Source organism: Chelonia mydas, chromosome 1 (genome assembly GCF_015237465.2).
Source record: "Chelonia mydas isolate rCheMyd1 chromosome 1, rCheMyd1.pri.v2, whole genome shotgun sequence".
Taxonomy (NCBI): domain Eukaryota; kingdom Metazoa; phylum Chordata; order Testudines; family Cheloniidae; genus Chelonia; species Chelonia mydas.
This window is the reverse complement of record NC_057849.1, coordinates 193,651,739-193,667,266: the sequence shown is the minus strand read 5'-3', so window position 1 is coordinate 193,667,266 and position 15,528 is coordinate 193,651,739. Positions and strand designations below refer to the sequence as shown.

The window sequence follows — 15,528 nt, the reverse complement described above, 5'->3', positions numbered from 1 at the left end:
TCACGGCAGCCCTCAGTCTGGCTGTTTTTTGAACCCACAGTCCAGGTCAACTCCTCCTGTGTCTGACTTGGAATCGGGAGGTTTGGGGGGAACCCGGGCCCGCCCTCTACTCTGGGTTCCAGCCCCGGGCCCTGTGGAATGCAGCTGTCTAGAGTGCCTCCTGGAACAGCTGTGCAACAGCTACATCTCCCTGGGCTACTTCCCCATGGCCTCCTCCCAACACCTTCTTTATCCTCACCGTAGGACCTTCCTCCTGATGTCTGATAATGCTTGTACTTCTCAGTCCTCCAACAGTCCGCGTTCTCCCTCTCAGCTCCTAGTGCCTCTTGCTCCCAGCTCCTTACATGCGCACCACAAACTGAAGTGAGCTCCTTTTTAAACCCAGGTGCCCTGATTAGCCTGCCTTAATTGATTCTAGCTGCTTCTTGGTTGGCTGCAGGTGTTCTAATCAGCCTGTCTGTCTTAATTGTCTCCAGAAGGTTCCTGATTGTTCTGGAGCCTTCCCTGTTACCTTACCCAGGGAAAAGGGACCTACTTAACCGGGGGCTAATATATCTGCCTTCTATTAGTCTCCTGGAGCCATCTGGCCTGACCCTGTCACAGTAGTGAATGAGGCTGTGGATTGCAGGAACAGAAATGATGTTCTCATAGGTAAATGCTGTCTTAAAGAATTGGATTCTATCCTAGCCTCTGCCACAGGGTTCCTATGTGATGCTGGGCAAGTCACTGAAACCAGACTTTTCACAGGATATCCCGAGTTGTGCGTTCCTCTTTTTCTGTTGCCCAGCTTGAGACCGTGGGGTCTGATTTGCAGAAGTGCTGAGCACTCAGAGCTGCAAATTAAAGTCAATGGGATCTGTGCTTTGAACATATAAAGAAACAGCCTTTCTTTTAGAGCTGTTGTACTCTTTTTGCTTTATAGTGTTTTCCCCTTTTTTCTTTTCCTACTCACTACTTCCCTATCTCAACTCCAGTTTAAAACAAAATAAAACAAAACAAAAAAGCTACAATCCATGTAACTAGCAAAGATGTGCCAATTCTTCATCATATTTATTTGCTCCCAGGTACTGTCACCAACTCTATCCTTGTTCTGTTTGCATCTTTAGATCGTGAGCCTATCAGGGCAGGGTTTGTCTCTCTTTTTCTGAACAGTGTCAGACTGGGGCCTCAGCGAGCTACCATAATATAAATTTTTACTACTAGTAATAATAGTAATAACAAAGGCTCTGTACTTGTGTTTTCAGTTTAAATTGTTGCCCACAATATTTTTTTTAATTTTTGAAGTTATACTGCCACATAGTGAATTTTAAAGAAAACTCAGCATTTTTCAGTTACAAATGATGATGGAAAATTTGGGAAAGCTATATCTGCAATGATCAGGAATTACCACTTTTTAAAGGCCCATAACCCAGACTGTTTCTCCTGTACTCTCAATGCTAAGTACTCTGAAAAAATCAGGTTATAGGAGTCTCAAGTTGGGAACCCCAAATTGGTGGATATTTCTGACCGTAATCTTTGCGTTTCAGTACCCCATCTGTAACATGGGGATAATTTGAAAATAAACTAAGGATTTGGAAGCACACAGATAAAATAGTGATAGGTGCCATGAGAAATTAATACTATATCCAGGGCAGGGTTTAAATAGTGTGCAGTAAATAAGGCATACGGGCACATGAATCCAATTATCCAGGTCAGCATTCAGCTGTCATAACCATGAGATCATCCTCTTTTCCGTCAGTCTCCTGCCTCCTTCACTACACCCTTTCCAACTTCTGCAACAAATGAAGCAGGGGTCCTGCAGACAACAGGACCTCCTTTACTACATAAGCCTGACTCACCCCGCAGAGAAGGTCCAGCCCCTGAATGAGGCAGGGGTCCTGTGCCAAAAATAGTATGTGATCATGTAATTAAAGACTGTATCACAATGTTATCTATCATAAACAGTACACGGGGGTGGGGGGGAAATTAAGGTTGCATGGGCAATGTTAATTCTGACATTTCCTATTTGAGTGCTTAATTTTGCAACCTTAATAATGTTCATGTTTGTATGTAACATGCACATAATGCACTCTATATCTCAGAGCTTCACTCAAGCGTTATCATTTAAAGATTTATCAGTCATACTAGAACTACTTAGAGAAGGACTAAGCTACTCTAGTATGGTGTTTCCTTTGTTCTTCTGGTGGCTTCCTAAAGTCGTTTCAAATCTAATTCTGTTTATGTAGCACACATTGTGAGTGGAAGGGGCTACAGAAGTCCATGGATTCAGAAGCTCAGGGTAGGTCTACAATGATAAAAGACCCGCAAGTTCTCAGAACCTGGGCTCCAGCCCAGCCCAAGCCCAGACACCTACTGTGTAATTTTACAGCTCCACAGCCCAAGGCCCCCTCCCCTCCCCCGCAAGCCCAAGTCAGCTGACCCAGGCCAGCCTTGGGTCTTTTATTGCAGTGTAAACATACCTTTAGTCATCTAGACAAGATCTTATTGTGTTTCTATGAGTGGGAGAAGTGACTGTGTACAGTGGGCCAAATTCTCTGCTTGCTGATGTAAGCTGGCACAGAGCTATTGAGTTAATAGGAGCTGTGTCAGTTTATAGAGCAAATAATTTGGCTGTGAACCTGCTATTCTTTTATTTCATTAGAGAATGGGTATAAAAATGGCCACTGTTTTCCCTCATATTTTCTTTGTGTGATGTACCATTTTTCTAACAGTTACACAGTCACGGTGACTTAGAGACCATTGCCAGTAATACCCAGATCCTTACTTCTGTGCCAGAGAAACTGACCACCGAAAACATCTCTCGTGCTGCTAATATTGCAGAGCAGATTCTGAAAAATGATTCTAAGGTGAGAATCACCAAGACTAAAAAAGTATTTTGTTTTATGGCTTAATAGGATATAGTAGGATGTTTGGGACACTTTTCCTAGCCCCACGGAAAATCAGTCTTTTTGGTTTCACTTAATAAAAAACAACAACAAAACCCAAGTATCTAATATAGTTGCAATACATTGAGCTATTAAACAGTGGATCTGAGTTCAGATCTCAAGCATCTTAGTGGAATGTCCCTATCTCAGTTTCTGGGATAACATGGTGGATTCATCTCTATTAATCACTTTAAATTTTGTGCATTTGAAATTCAAATATTGGCATCAACTGAACCTGATGTCCTACATTAACCTTTTTTTTTTGCCTATCTACATTCGAATAATGTGAGGTGCCTATGCATCTGTTGGCTCAAAGCCTTTTTTCCCTACTAATAGCTCATTTTTATTTAACATTTTTATTTAACAGGTTTATTACGGTAGTCCCTAAAGGCCAACCAAGAGTGGGGCCCCATTGTGCTAGGCACTTCATAAACAGAGTAGTAAATGGTCCCTGTCCTGAAGAGATTACACTCTAAATAGACAGGATAGACACAACACACAAGGTGGGGGAAAGGGTATAACACATAAGCAAAATGCCTCTAAATGTTATAAGAACAAGGAGAACTTGTGGCATCTTAGAGACTAACAAATTTATTTGGGCATAAGCTTTCGTGGGCTAAAACCCACTTCATCAGATGCATGCAGTGGAAAATACAGTAGGAAGATATATATACAGAGAACATGAAAAAATGGGGGTTATCGTACCAACTCTAACGAGACTAATCAATTAAGGTGGGCTATTATCAGCAGGAGAAAAAAAAACTTTTGTAGTGATAATCAGGATGGCCCATTTCAAACAGTTGACAAGAAGGTGTGAGTAACAGTAATGCCCCTCTGCCATGTACATTGGCCAAACCGGACGGTCTCTACGCAAAAGAATGAATGGACACAAATCAGACGTCAAGAATTATAACATTCAAAAACCAGTCAGAGAACACTTCAACCTCCCTGGACACTCAGTTACAGACCTAAAAGTCGCAATTCTTCAACAAAAAAACTTCAAAAACAGACTCCAACAAGAAACTGCAGACCTGGAATTAATTTGCAAACTGCACACCATTAAATTAGGCTTGAATAACGACTGGGAGTGGATGGGTCACTACACAAACTAAAACGTATTTCCCCATGCTAATTTTTCCCCTACTGTTACTCACACCTTCTTGTCAACTGTTTGAAAGGGGCCATCCTGATTATCACTACAAAAGTTTTTTTTTCTCCTGCTGATAATAGCCCACCTTAATTGATTAGTCTCGTTAGAGTTGGTATGACAACCCCCATTTTTTCATGTTCTCTGTATTTTTATCTTCCTACTGTATTTTCCACTGCATGCATCTGATGAAGTGGGTATTAGACCATGAAAGCTTATGCCCAAATAAATTTGTTAGTCTCTAAGGTGCCACAAGTCCTCCTCGTTCTTTTTGCTGATACAGACTAACACGACTACCACTCTGAAACCTGTCGTCACTAAATATTATGTTAGTTCCACATTAGGAGTTTGTTTGTTTGTTTTGGGGGAATTTATTTAGGAGGGGATCAGCTAAATGGAAAGAAAAAGGAAGGGATGGAAGGCGAGACAGACAGGGCTGGGGAGAAGAGGGTTACTTATTCTATTTCCTTTTGATTAAGGCAAGTGTTAACAAAATATTCTATCACAATACAGCATATTAAAAGAAGTGAGTTCGTATACCATTCCTACTGAATATTTCCCTCTTTTCTGTTTGTCAGAATGCTATAGCGGCTGCAGTAGCTACAGTTAGCCAACTTTTGGATGCTAGAGTGAGTGAATTCAACTCTGCAAACGAGACCCTTACTAATATTACAGCAGGGTAATTACAATTTCTGTTTCTATTAAATTTGGTAAAACTAAACATGTCCATCCATTTAAGATTAAAAATGGAACATAGTGGGACAAATTAATCTCCAGGGTAACTCCACCAACTCAGAAGAGTTACCCCAGGGATGAATGAAGTTGGCCCAGTTTTCCTAATCTGGAGACAGTGAGGTCTAGAGTTGGGGATGACAAGTCAGGTTACCTGCATTCAGTTCCCAGCTTTGTCAGTGATTTGCTGTGTCACCTTGGGCCAGTCAATTAACCAGTGCCTCGCTTTCCCTGTCTGTGCAATGGGAATAGGTGTTCTTACCCTACCTCCTGGGGTGATGTGGACCTTAATGAATATTAATAAACACTTAGAGGTTCTTGTATGAAAGGAATCATAGAAGTGGGAAGCATTATTATTACTAGTAGGATATCCAGAGAATGGAAAAGGAGAGTTACTAGCATGCTAGTAAGTTGTCTCCTTGAAGGAGCAGGCTCCTGAACACATCAACACACTTGGAAAAAATATCCAAGTTATCTAACCAACTATTAAATTGTAGCAATATTCTAGATTTTCCTCCTTGATGCATAAAAGGCCAAATCCTAATTCCACTGAAGTCAAAGGCAAATCTCCCATTGACTTCAACAGTAATGGGATTTGGCCCATTAGACTAAGAGATTTTTGGCCAAATTCTACCCTGTCCTATACTCTATGGAACAAATTTGAAGTCACTGAGGAAGGGCAGACAGGCTCTATATTCTGATATACTTTACAGTGGTAAAGACATTTACACCATTCCTTACTTCAATGCAGCCTCACAAAGACGCTGGAAAATTTCTCTTTGAATGGCTTTGCTGTTCAGCCCAACATTGCAGTTCAGAACATTTCATTGAATCCAGATTCAACTACAGCTTTTTTCTCTGCACAGACAGGTAAGCTTATTTGCTTTGTGGGAATTATAAGGACAATGAGCACATTTGTACAAATTCTAACAATTCGTACAAATTCTTTGGTGACTTTTGCCTACACAGTATCAGGAAGTTTACAGTCTGAAAATATTAATGTAGCTGAAAATGACTCTAACAATGCCAACAATATAGAAGTTCAAATACTGATCAACGTTACAAAGAACAGTAAGTACACTCTTCTCTTCCCCAAAACCTAGTGCTGGGCAAATTCTGCACAAAAGTGTTCTCACACTCCTTTGACTAAAATCTATGAAAAGATGTCTTTTTATGTACATATATTAGGGCACATATCATAGAACAAGAAGTGTACATGACAAAGCTAACTGTGTGACCTATTTGTGAATCACTGCTGACTTACCTGTAACATGGCCTGAGTTGTTTTTATGTTATAACTGTAATGAATGTGTGGTTACAGAGCTACAGTCTCCAAAGTGAACCACTAAATTACACATCTCCATTAGAGGTTGGACTAAAAATTTCTGCTCCAAAACTACAGACTACTACCATGTAAGCTTAAAAAGAAAATTCTTTCTTAAAAAGAAAGGCCATTTTGATTGGTAGATATAGATAAGTAATTATTTTCTGCTACAGATAGGTAATTAATTTCTGACATGAGGGAGTCTCTAACTTCAGTTTGTCACTAGTCTGATTCTTTATTAAATTATAAGAAAACTTGTTAAATTTAGTGTATATATAGCACGCAAAGAGGTAATTTTGTTTTTGGTGTACTGCATCTTTAAATATTAAGTAGTCTGTTTTTCTGCTGCAGGGACAGTGGCCACTTTATTTTCATTAAACTGGGAATGACCCCTATATTTAGGTTGCCTAACGTTTTCCTTCATAAAATTCCTTAAGACCTTTTTAAAAAACAAGTTCTAACACCTCAATTGTTTGCAGCAGGCTTCTGAAATATGGCAATGGGAAATGCCTGGGGCTAGAGAGAAATGTCTTTTCTTATTCCTGTGAACATCTGTTCAGGTTTTGCTGAGGTACACATATTTGACAATTGACGCTGCCCTTATGTTCCTCAGGGAAATGATGACAACTTGCCACAATAATGGTGACATGAACATTCCAAAGTGCTAGGCCTCTGCTGCTACCAAAGCATCAGCATCAGCATTACCTCACACACACACACACACAGTACAGCACTGGGAACACCTGGGCGGTGCTGGAGCAGCTGTAAGGATGGTATGGGAGAGAGAGAGCTAGGGCAGCCCATTCCCTCCCCTGAGGATTACAGAGGTAATAGCAGTAGAAGGCTGTTTTAGTCTGGTAGCTCCAGTGGTGTAGAAGTCTGTGCTGTGGTACAGGACAGTCTAGTTTCAAATGATGTTCAAATGTGTTCTTCTTCACATGCAGACTTTATATTTGTTCTCTCTTTTCTTGTTGTTTTCCTTTATCTGAATAAAATCATCTAGGCTAAAAAAAAAGTACGTCTTCTGCTCTTTGTGTGGTGGAAGACTTAACAATGAACCCTGGAGAACTGGTTAAAACAGTGTCAAAGTCAGATTCAAGACTCACAGAATTTGTCAGACCACTCTGTTTATTAGCAAAGCGCTTTGCCAGTGCACCCAGATATGTGAGCCTCCTGCAAAAGCTCAAGCTAACTTATTTAAACAGGTTTCAGAGTAACAGCCGTGTTAGTCTGTATTCGCAAAAAGAAAAGGAGTACTTGTGGCACCTTAGAGACTAACCAATTTATTTGAACATAAGCTTTCGTGAGCTAGTCAGCTGTAGCTCACGAAAGCTTATGCTCAAATAATTGGTTAGTCTCTAAGGTGCCACAAGTACTCCTTTTCTTTTTATTTAAACAGATAAGCCAAAGCCAATTTAACATAAGAGACAAAAGGAATCAGAAACTGACAAATATACATACATATCTTATTTGCATACTAACGTTTACCAATCTCCTAGCTCAGTAGGAGCTCTAAGTTAATTAGTTTGAGGACCCATTGTCTCACACTCCTTGATGTTTCTCTTCCTGACAACTATATTTCAACAAACCCTTCAAGCAGCATTTCTCTGATGAATTATAATTTCAACATAATTCATTCTACTTTCACAACAGCTACTGTCTTTCCTCATCGTCATTACAAGTATACAGTTTTTAAAAAATAATTCCACTCTTAGAAGTTCTTTTCACAGATGTCCATCTGTCTCTTAACTTCTGTAATGTCACATCTGCTTATTTGCTTATTCGTTGATTTGATACTAGTAAAAGGTGCTATACAAATAATTAAATACACTGGAAGACTCTAAACCAGTGTGATCTAATTGCTCTGTAGCTCTTTTTATTTTCACAGTCTCGTTCACCCTAAGAGAGACAATTCTGCAGCTCTGCTCTACCTTCCCCATCCTAAAGGAGATGCAGTCTGCAGACTGATATATTAGCATTTTTCTCTGTTTGCAATATTTTTCTCTATTTTTGTTAATATTATGACTTTAATTTGTTGTTTAAGTTAATACATTGTAAAAAGCCTTTTTAAAGTAGTTTTTTGTATGTAATTTCCTAGGTTTTCTTAAATTGAAAAGGTAAATACAAATTCTACTACGTGCAACTGTAAAAAACCCCACCCTGAGCCTTCTGCACTGCAGCATAGACTGCAACAGGAGTTCTTGAGATACAGGTTTAACTATATTAGTTGGCAGAAAGAGAAGGCTGTTATCCCAGAGGGGCAGGATGGACCCCTGGGTGAATGTGCTGTATTGGGAGCAGAGGGATGGAGCTCAGCCTTGCTTAGCTCTTGGGTGAGAACCTGCTCCATGAGGTATCTCCAGAAAATGGGAATAAACTGCTGGGGCCAGATGCTGTGCAGAAAAGGTGTATATTGGGGGCAGAGCCATCTATCCCAGTTCCTTTCCCATGTAGTGCATGAGCCACTGAGGCCATGTGCTGGGTCTGAGGGGAAGAGGCCAGGACCTCTTCTCCCCCATCCCTATAGCTGCTCTGGCAGTTTTCACGTATTCCCAGCACCGTGTCTGATTCTATTGCTGTGGCTTCGTAATCGTTGTGAACCTGGCAATTGGGAATGTTCATGCATATAGTTATTATTTCTTGCAGACTGCCAAAATTGCTCCAGGGCATGCAACTCTGAGAAAGGAAACGGTGATTTTTTTTAACAGTTAATGTCTCAGCAAAAGCTGACTAGAATCTCATGGGACAGAGAAAAGGTACTTCCTTAGCTCAAAGGGTTTCCCTTACAAATATTAAGGCTTGCTGTGTATAACGGAGGCGTAAGAGCTTCTCAAAGGATCTTTTACAATGGAAGTGTTAGGCAAGCTAAATATAGAAGTTGCTATCATCTACTTCTATAATAATCTGTTCCATGAGGTATCTGTGACCCTACATCTCTTTTCTCTTTGCCCAATGTAGGTTCATCTGGAAATAGACGTATTGGCTTTGTCTTGTATCAAAATGACAAATTTTTCCAATCAAAAAATTACAAGACTCATTTTAATCATACTAAAGTTATCTCTGGCAATGTTGCTAATGCAACAGTCAACGATGTTAAAATAGTCTTCAAGCCAAAGGTGAGTCCTCTTACAAATAGAACTGAGAGAGAGCGTATTCTAGAGAATGTTACCTCGAAAATGTTGCTGTTGCAGCCTCAATTATTTACCATTTCAGTTGCCATAGCACCTACTGCCCACAACCAGACTGGGCAGGCACTAGGGAAACATATAGTAAATGACCATCTCTATCCCCTCAGTGTTGTCGCTGCATTCATAGAAGGTATGAAGTTTACAGTTTTTAAAATGCTCTAGGGCTTTGTTTACCTTTATTCTTTTTTAGTCTTCAAAAGAACAACATAATTCTATCATTGTTCCGTTATTGGCGTGGGAGGGATGCCACCCAGACAGAAGAGGACTTGTCTACACTTAAAAGTTCAGCTGCTTTAACTACGCTGGTATAGTTAAAAAGGCAAAGCTGTGTAATGTACGCTGGTAGAACGGTGCTTATACTGGCATAGCTTTTTCCAGTTAGGTAAAGTGAAATAAACTATACTTGTAGTAAGTGCCTTACACTGGTGATATTGGTAGTCCATCGGTAACAATGATGATGATATCACGAATCTCGTCTGTGGCTACGCATATGACTCTGAAGTCCGAACGCTGATGCAGAGAATCAGCCGCACTGAGGGTATGGGAAGTCCGTATCCATGATGTTTGATGGTGCAGCTCTATGGTGCCTTTCACATGCAGCCTGGAGACAACTGTGTCAATACTGCTTGAAATTGTTGCAGACTGATCTTGTCAGAGACCGCCAGTGAGTCCTGTTCTGAGTCATTTGCTCAAGTTCTTTGGGGTTAATGCCAGCCCTCTGGAGACTGCTCTTCAGGCTGTCTTTGAAGGACTTGAACAGATGACCCTTCTTTCTTTTGCTCTGTCTCAGCTCCTCACACAAGATCTGTTTTTGGGGAGTGGGTCTTCCATTCCGATGAAATGTTCAGTCCACCTAAGTTGCACTCTCAACAACTTTTCCTCATTGCTGGTTATGTTTGCTCTCTCAAGGACCTTATTGTTGGTCACTCTGTCGTGCCAGCAAATGCTCATTATTGAGTGGAGGGAGCGCATGTGAAATTGCTCAAGGTGTTTAATATGCTGTCTATAAAGAGTCCATGTCTCAGAACTGTACAGGAGAGATGTTAGGACCACTACACTATAGATCTTCAGTTTGGTGGAGAGGTGGATGTTGTGTTGATTGAAGACTTTTGTTCGAAGTCGGCCAAGGGCCTGGCTAGCTTTACTATTCTAAAGGCAATTTCCTTGTCAAGGGAACCATCACTGAAGATGGTACTGCCCAGATACTTGAACTGATCCACATTTTTCAACTTTGTGCCTTGGATGGAGATGGCTGGCACCGGGGCATTGGAATGAAGTGCAGGTTGGAACAAAACCTCTGTCTTACCGAGACTAATGGTGAGGCCAAAGAGCTGGGATGCTTCAGAAAATCTGTCAGCGATTACCTGAAGGCCATTATGTCTGTGGGCCATCAGGGCACAGTCATCTGCAAAGAGTGCTTCAATGAGAAGTCGCTCCGATATCTTGGTTTTAATGTTTAATCTTCAAAGACCAAAGAGGGAGCCATTGAGTTGGTAGCGGATGTATATTCCCTGAGCCAAGTCCCTTGTGGCATGGCTGAGGATGCAAGTAAAGTACAAGGTGAACGCAGCCTTGCTTTACTCCATTCGAGATTTTGAATGCGTCAGAAGAGTCACCATTAGAGAGCACTTGTCCTGTCATGTGATCATGGAACTGGCCCTTCTTGGGCAGCCCAGTTTATGTAGAATAGCCTGTAGACCCTCTCTGTTGACCATATCAAAGGCTTTGGTCAAGTAAATGAAGACTGAATAAAGGTCCGTGATCTGCTCTGAACATTTTTCCTGGACCTGCCTTACAACAAAAATAAGTCCATAGAGCTATGACCTCGTCTAAAACCACACTGCACTTCTGACAAATTCTCCTCAGATATATTTGCAAAGAGTCTCTTCAGTAGAATGCGAGCAAGTATTTTCCTTGCTGTACAGAAGAGAGTAATGCCTTTGTAGTTTCCACAGTCAGCTTTGCTGCCTTTGTTTTTGAACAGTGATACAATGGTAGCATCCTTGAAGTCTTGTGGCATTTCTTCTTCCTCCTAGATACTGCTCAAGATGTTGTGGAGCACCTCGATAACCTTTGGGCCTGCTGCTTTGTACAGTTCTGTTGGGATTCCATCCTTTTCAGATGCCTTGCCAGAGTTCAGTTGTTTGATAGCTTTTGTGACTTATTCAACTGATAGAGAGAGGTCTAGGTCCTCTTAGATATGTTTCTCAGGTAGTTGATCAAGGGCACGTTGATCAGCTGTGTATACTAGCATAACTGCATCGGCACTCAGCTTTTACTGGCATGTCTATGATAGCAAAAAAAATCACATCCCTAAGTGACATAGTTCTGCTGGTAAAACTTTTTAAGTACAGACCAGAGCCTAAATCAGAAATTTGAGAGGGACAAAAATAGTTATTTCTCTACAGGAAATATAATATAATAAATTCTGGGAACACGAAAAGGATAACATACCAAATACAGCCCAACATACCTATTCATTTTTGGGTGTTACCTGAATTCTACTTGCTTTTTTTTTTTTTTTACCATATCCCTTAAACTCTTCCTTCTTCAGAGATAACTCCAGGTGCCTCTTCAAATAGCTGCAAGTTTTGCCTCAATTGTCTTCTCCCCAAACATGTTCTATATGTTTATTACCTTTTGCATGCAGTGATCTGTGTGAATTTCCTATTTGATCGTGATTTCTGAATTTTTAGATTGCATTGTCACACCGTCTGGAGTGGCTCAGGACCATAAGTGCCTACCTCAGGGCAGACTGTCAAAAGCAGGGCAGACACCCGAAATTGGTGGTGTGTTCTGTAATTAGACTTCATCAACCCAGTACCAAATGTGAACTCCAAAAGTACTACAATAGTCTTCTTGTGGAGTCACAAAAAGTCCCTACAGACACTCCAGTCTATCTTGCCACCCAGGCAAGCTGGACTGTATGATAAATGGTCACTTACACTGAAAATCACAAAACACCAGGTTACACTCAGTCCCCAGAGACCAGTCTCTCACCCAGGTCGATTTGCATCCTAGATCTCATACCAAAGACAAGACTGGTAGCCATTTCTATAGTAAACTAAGTAAAGTCCTATTAGCTAGGAAAAACAAATGAGAGTTATTGAGAAGTTAAAGCAGGTAAAATATATGTACCGGTGAGTCACAGTCTACAATTCCAAATACTAGCAGAGATGTAGAAATCTGCCAGTTTCCCAAAAGTCTCTCAGGGCTACCCAGAGTAACTCTGGGGATCTCCGTCTTCTTGTTCAGTTATTCTGCCCTGTTAGAATCCAAATAGTCCAGAGATGAAGAATTCTTCCTTCTGTCCATACTTATATCTTCCTCTCACAGAAAACAAGCCGACAGGGTCCCTACCCACATGGGCTCTTTCTTTGACTGGCAGAAAGAGAGGAATGCATTTAGAGTCTTTGATCTCTGGTCATCATACACAATGACCACTTGCCTGCAAATGCACAGGAATTAGTGCTTTCCAGTTAAAGTTCTTTATTTGCATTATACAAGACTTCTTCAATGTAAATGTTTGGTATTACATTATAATAGAATACAAAACAGTGAAAAAATGCATGCAGCATGCCATTAGTTTTGATGAAGTTTAAACACCAAATGTATTCTTATAGATTTAACAATCACTTTGATTTACACTAAAACACAAGTGAATTGGCCTGGCATCCAGCTATTCATTTTAAGTGTTCAGTAAGACCTGGGATGTTGGCATGAGCTGGCACCTCATCTGCCAATGTCACATGCATTTTTTTCTGGAAGGTAACATTTGGCCTCTTCTTACAAGCCTTTCTGATCATGTGGCTAAGATTTGGAGGATCAAACCCATTAATGTGATGGATCAAGATTCACTATGATAGATCATAAACTGGGTAGACTGGAAAATAAGTATCACTCATATTGATTCATGTGAGCATTTCAAAGTCCTTTGTATATATTTGAAGTCCATCTATCATACACAAATAATGCAAAGGGCTGTTTTAATTGCAAATTTCCACAGATGTTATGAAAATGCAAAATTGCAAGCTTTATTTATTAAAAGTATTAAACAGCCATATTTGGTAGATAGGAGTAGGATTGCCAGTGGAATGCATAAGTTTCTACCTCTTGGTTGTAGTGCAAACCCAATTCACTTTGGCAGCATTTGAGTGTTACTGTTATCTGATGATTGCTGTTTGGCATATGTGAAATTCTGTCCAATTCTGTCCAATTCTCACTGGACATGTGTTTCTATCATAATTACCAAAACAATTTCAGCAAATTGGCAGCTTGTTGGCAGTCTCAACAATGATGTAAATGGAGACTGAACTATCCTCTTACCCCTCAAATGGAAAGTTGAGGTGTATTGTCAGTTCATGAGGCCTAATTGTCTTCAACATAAGATCTCCCATAAAGTTGACTGGAAACTCTGCAAGTGCCTCAGTATATGTGTCACCTCTCCCTTCAGAAAGAACAGTCTTTACCAAACACAGTTTCATTGGTGTATCTTTGCAAAGTGTTTGTTGCCAGTTTTATTTCTTGTATTCCCGATCCACAGTACAATGCTTCGGAAATTCTGCTGCATGATTATGCATGTGTCTTTTGGGATTACGGTGCAAATGACTGGAACACAACAGGCTGCACAAAAGAAGGAAACAAACAGGAATTGAGCTGCAGGTGTAATCACACTACTAATTTTGCTGTATTAATGGTAAGACGTTTTGTAACAGCAAATCATTTGTCTTTTCTTCTCTGTTGTTGGTGGCTTTATAATAGCAGAACGTAAGTATAAGGCCTGTTCCAAACATACAGGACGATGCAGTCCCTGCCCCCAAAGAACTAATTATCTAAGAGGAGCAACAGAAGAGCAGGGGAGGGAGAAAGAAAACCATACAATCAAGATTTTTAAAAGATCAGCTATCCCCAACTTCCCCTTTATACAGACATTGCTAGTTGACCAATTTCTTATAGGTATCATGGGAGAAGTGACGCTTGAGGGAGCATAGGGATTGACGTATCAGACTAGTGTTTCACCTAGTCCAGTATCTTGTGCCTGACAGTGGCCAATACCAGATGAAAGGGAGGTGCAAGAAAATTTTTAGTTGACAATTGCAGAATAACCTGCCATAAGGGAAATTTCTTCCTAACCACTTTTAGTTAGAGGCTGGATTATGTCCTGAGGCACGAAGGTTTATATCCCTTCTAAAAAAAAAAAATAAATAAAAAAAATCCAACCTTATATAACTGAATTTTCTCATTATCCATATAAACGTCTAACCCTTTGGAGAAGTCTACTAAGCTCTTAGCCTTGGTTATATCTAGTATCAAGGAGTTCAATGGATTGATTTTTGGGGGGTAAAAATATCTATTTTATTCATTTTAAATTTGTTGCCTCTTAGTTTCATTGAATGTCCCTTTGTTTTAATAACGAGAGAGTAATTAGGAATTAATGGCTTCTCTGTGTCATTCATCATTGTGTATATCTCTGTCATATCATCTCTCAACAAAACAGTTCCAGGGTGAAATCCTGGCCTCGGGGAAGTCAATAATGGGAGTTTTGCAATCAACTTTCAATAGGTCCAGGATTTTACCCCTAATCTTTTTAATCTTTCTTCATAGGCAAGTCTTTCCATGTTTCTAATAATTTTCATCACCCATCTCTCAATTGCCTTTATGTACTATATCCTTTCCGAGATAAGGTGACCAGAAATTAAAACAGTTTTGCACCTAAGCGTGTAACTTTGAATTATGTAATGGCATTATAATATTTTCAGTGTTATCTGTACCCAGGCCCGCCCAGTGTTATCTGTACCTGGGGGGGAGAGGGGGAAAGGGGGCAATTGCCCAGGGTTCCGGGCGATTTAAAAGGACTGGGGGCCCCTGGCTGCCACCGGCTCTGCAGCGGGGCTAAGGCAGGCTTCCTGTCCGACCTTGCTCCATGCCGCGGCTGCTCCCGGAAGCGGCCAGCATGTCCCTGAGGCCCCTGGGGAGGGGGTCTCCGTGTGCTGCTCCCGCCCCGAGCACCAACTCCGCAGCTCCCATTGCTGCAGGGGCAGTGTCTGTAGGCAGCGGCATGTGGAGACCACCTTGGCCCCCCACCTAGGAGCTGCTGCCAGAGGGATGAGCTGGTATCTTTTGGGAGCCGCCCGAGGTAAGTGCCGACCCCCTGACCCTCTCCTGCACCCCAACCCTCTGCCCCAGCCTTGAGCACACACCATGCACCCCTCC

The 15,528-nt window shown here is 41.0% G+C and overlaps 1 protein-coding gene across 1 annotated transcript in view; it reads left to right on the top strand.

Moving 5' to 3' along the window:
* ADGRG7 (adhesion G protein-coupled receptor G7) overlaps positions 1-15,528 on the top strand; it is a 50,157-nt gene that overhangs the window by 22,289 nt on the left and 12,340 nt on the right. The window contains 6 exon segments of the mRNA XM_037908237.2: positions 2,712-2,846; positions 4,650-4,750; positions 5,555-5,673; positions 5,773-5,874; positions 9,086-9,243; positions 13,859-14,011. Of these exon segments, the coding sequence (XP_037764165.2) occupies positions 2,712-2,846; positions 4,650-4,750; positions 5,555-5,673; positions 5,773-5,874; positions 9,086-9,243; positions 13,859-14,011 (768 nt within the window).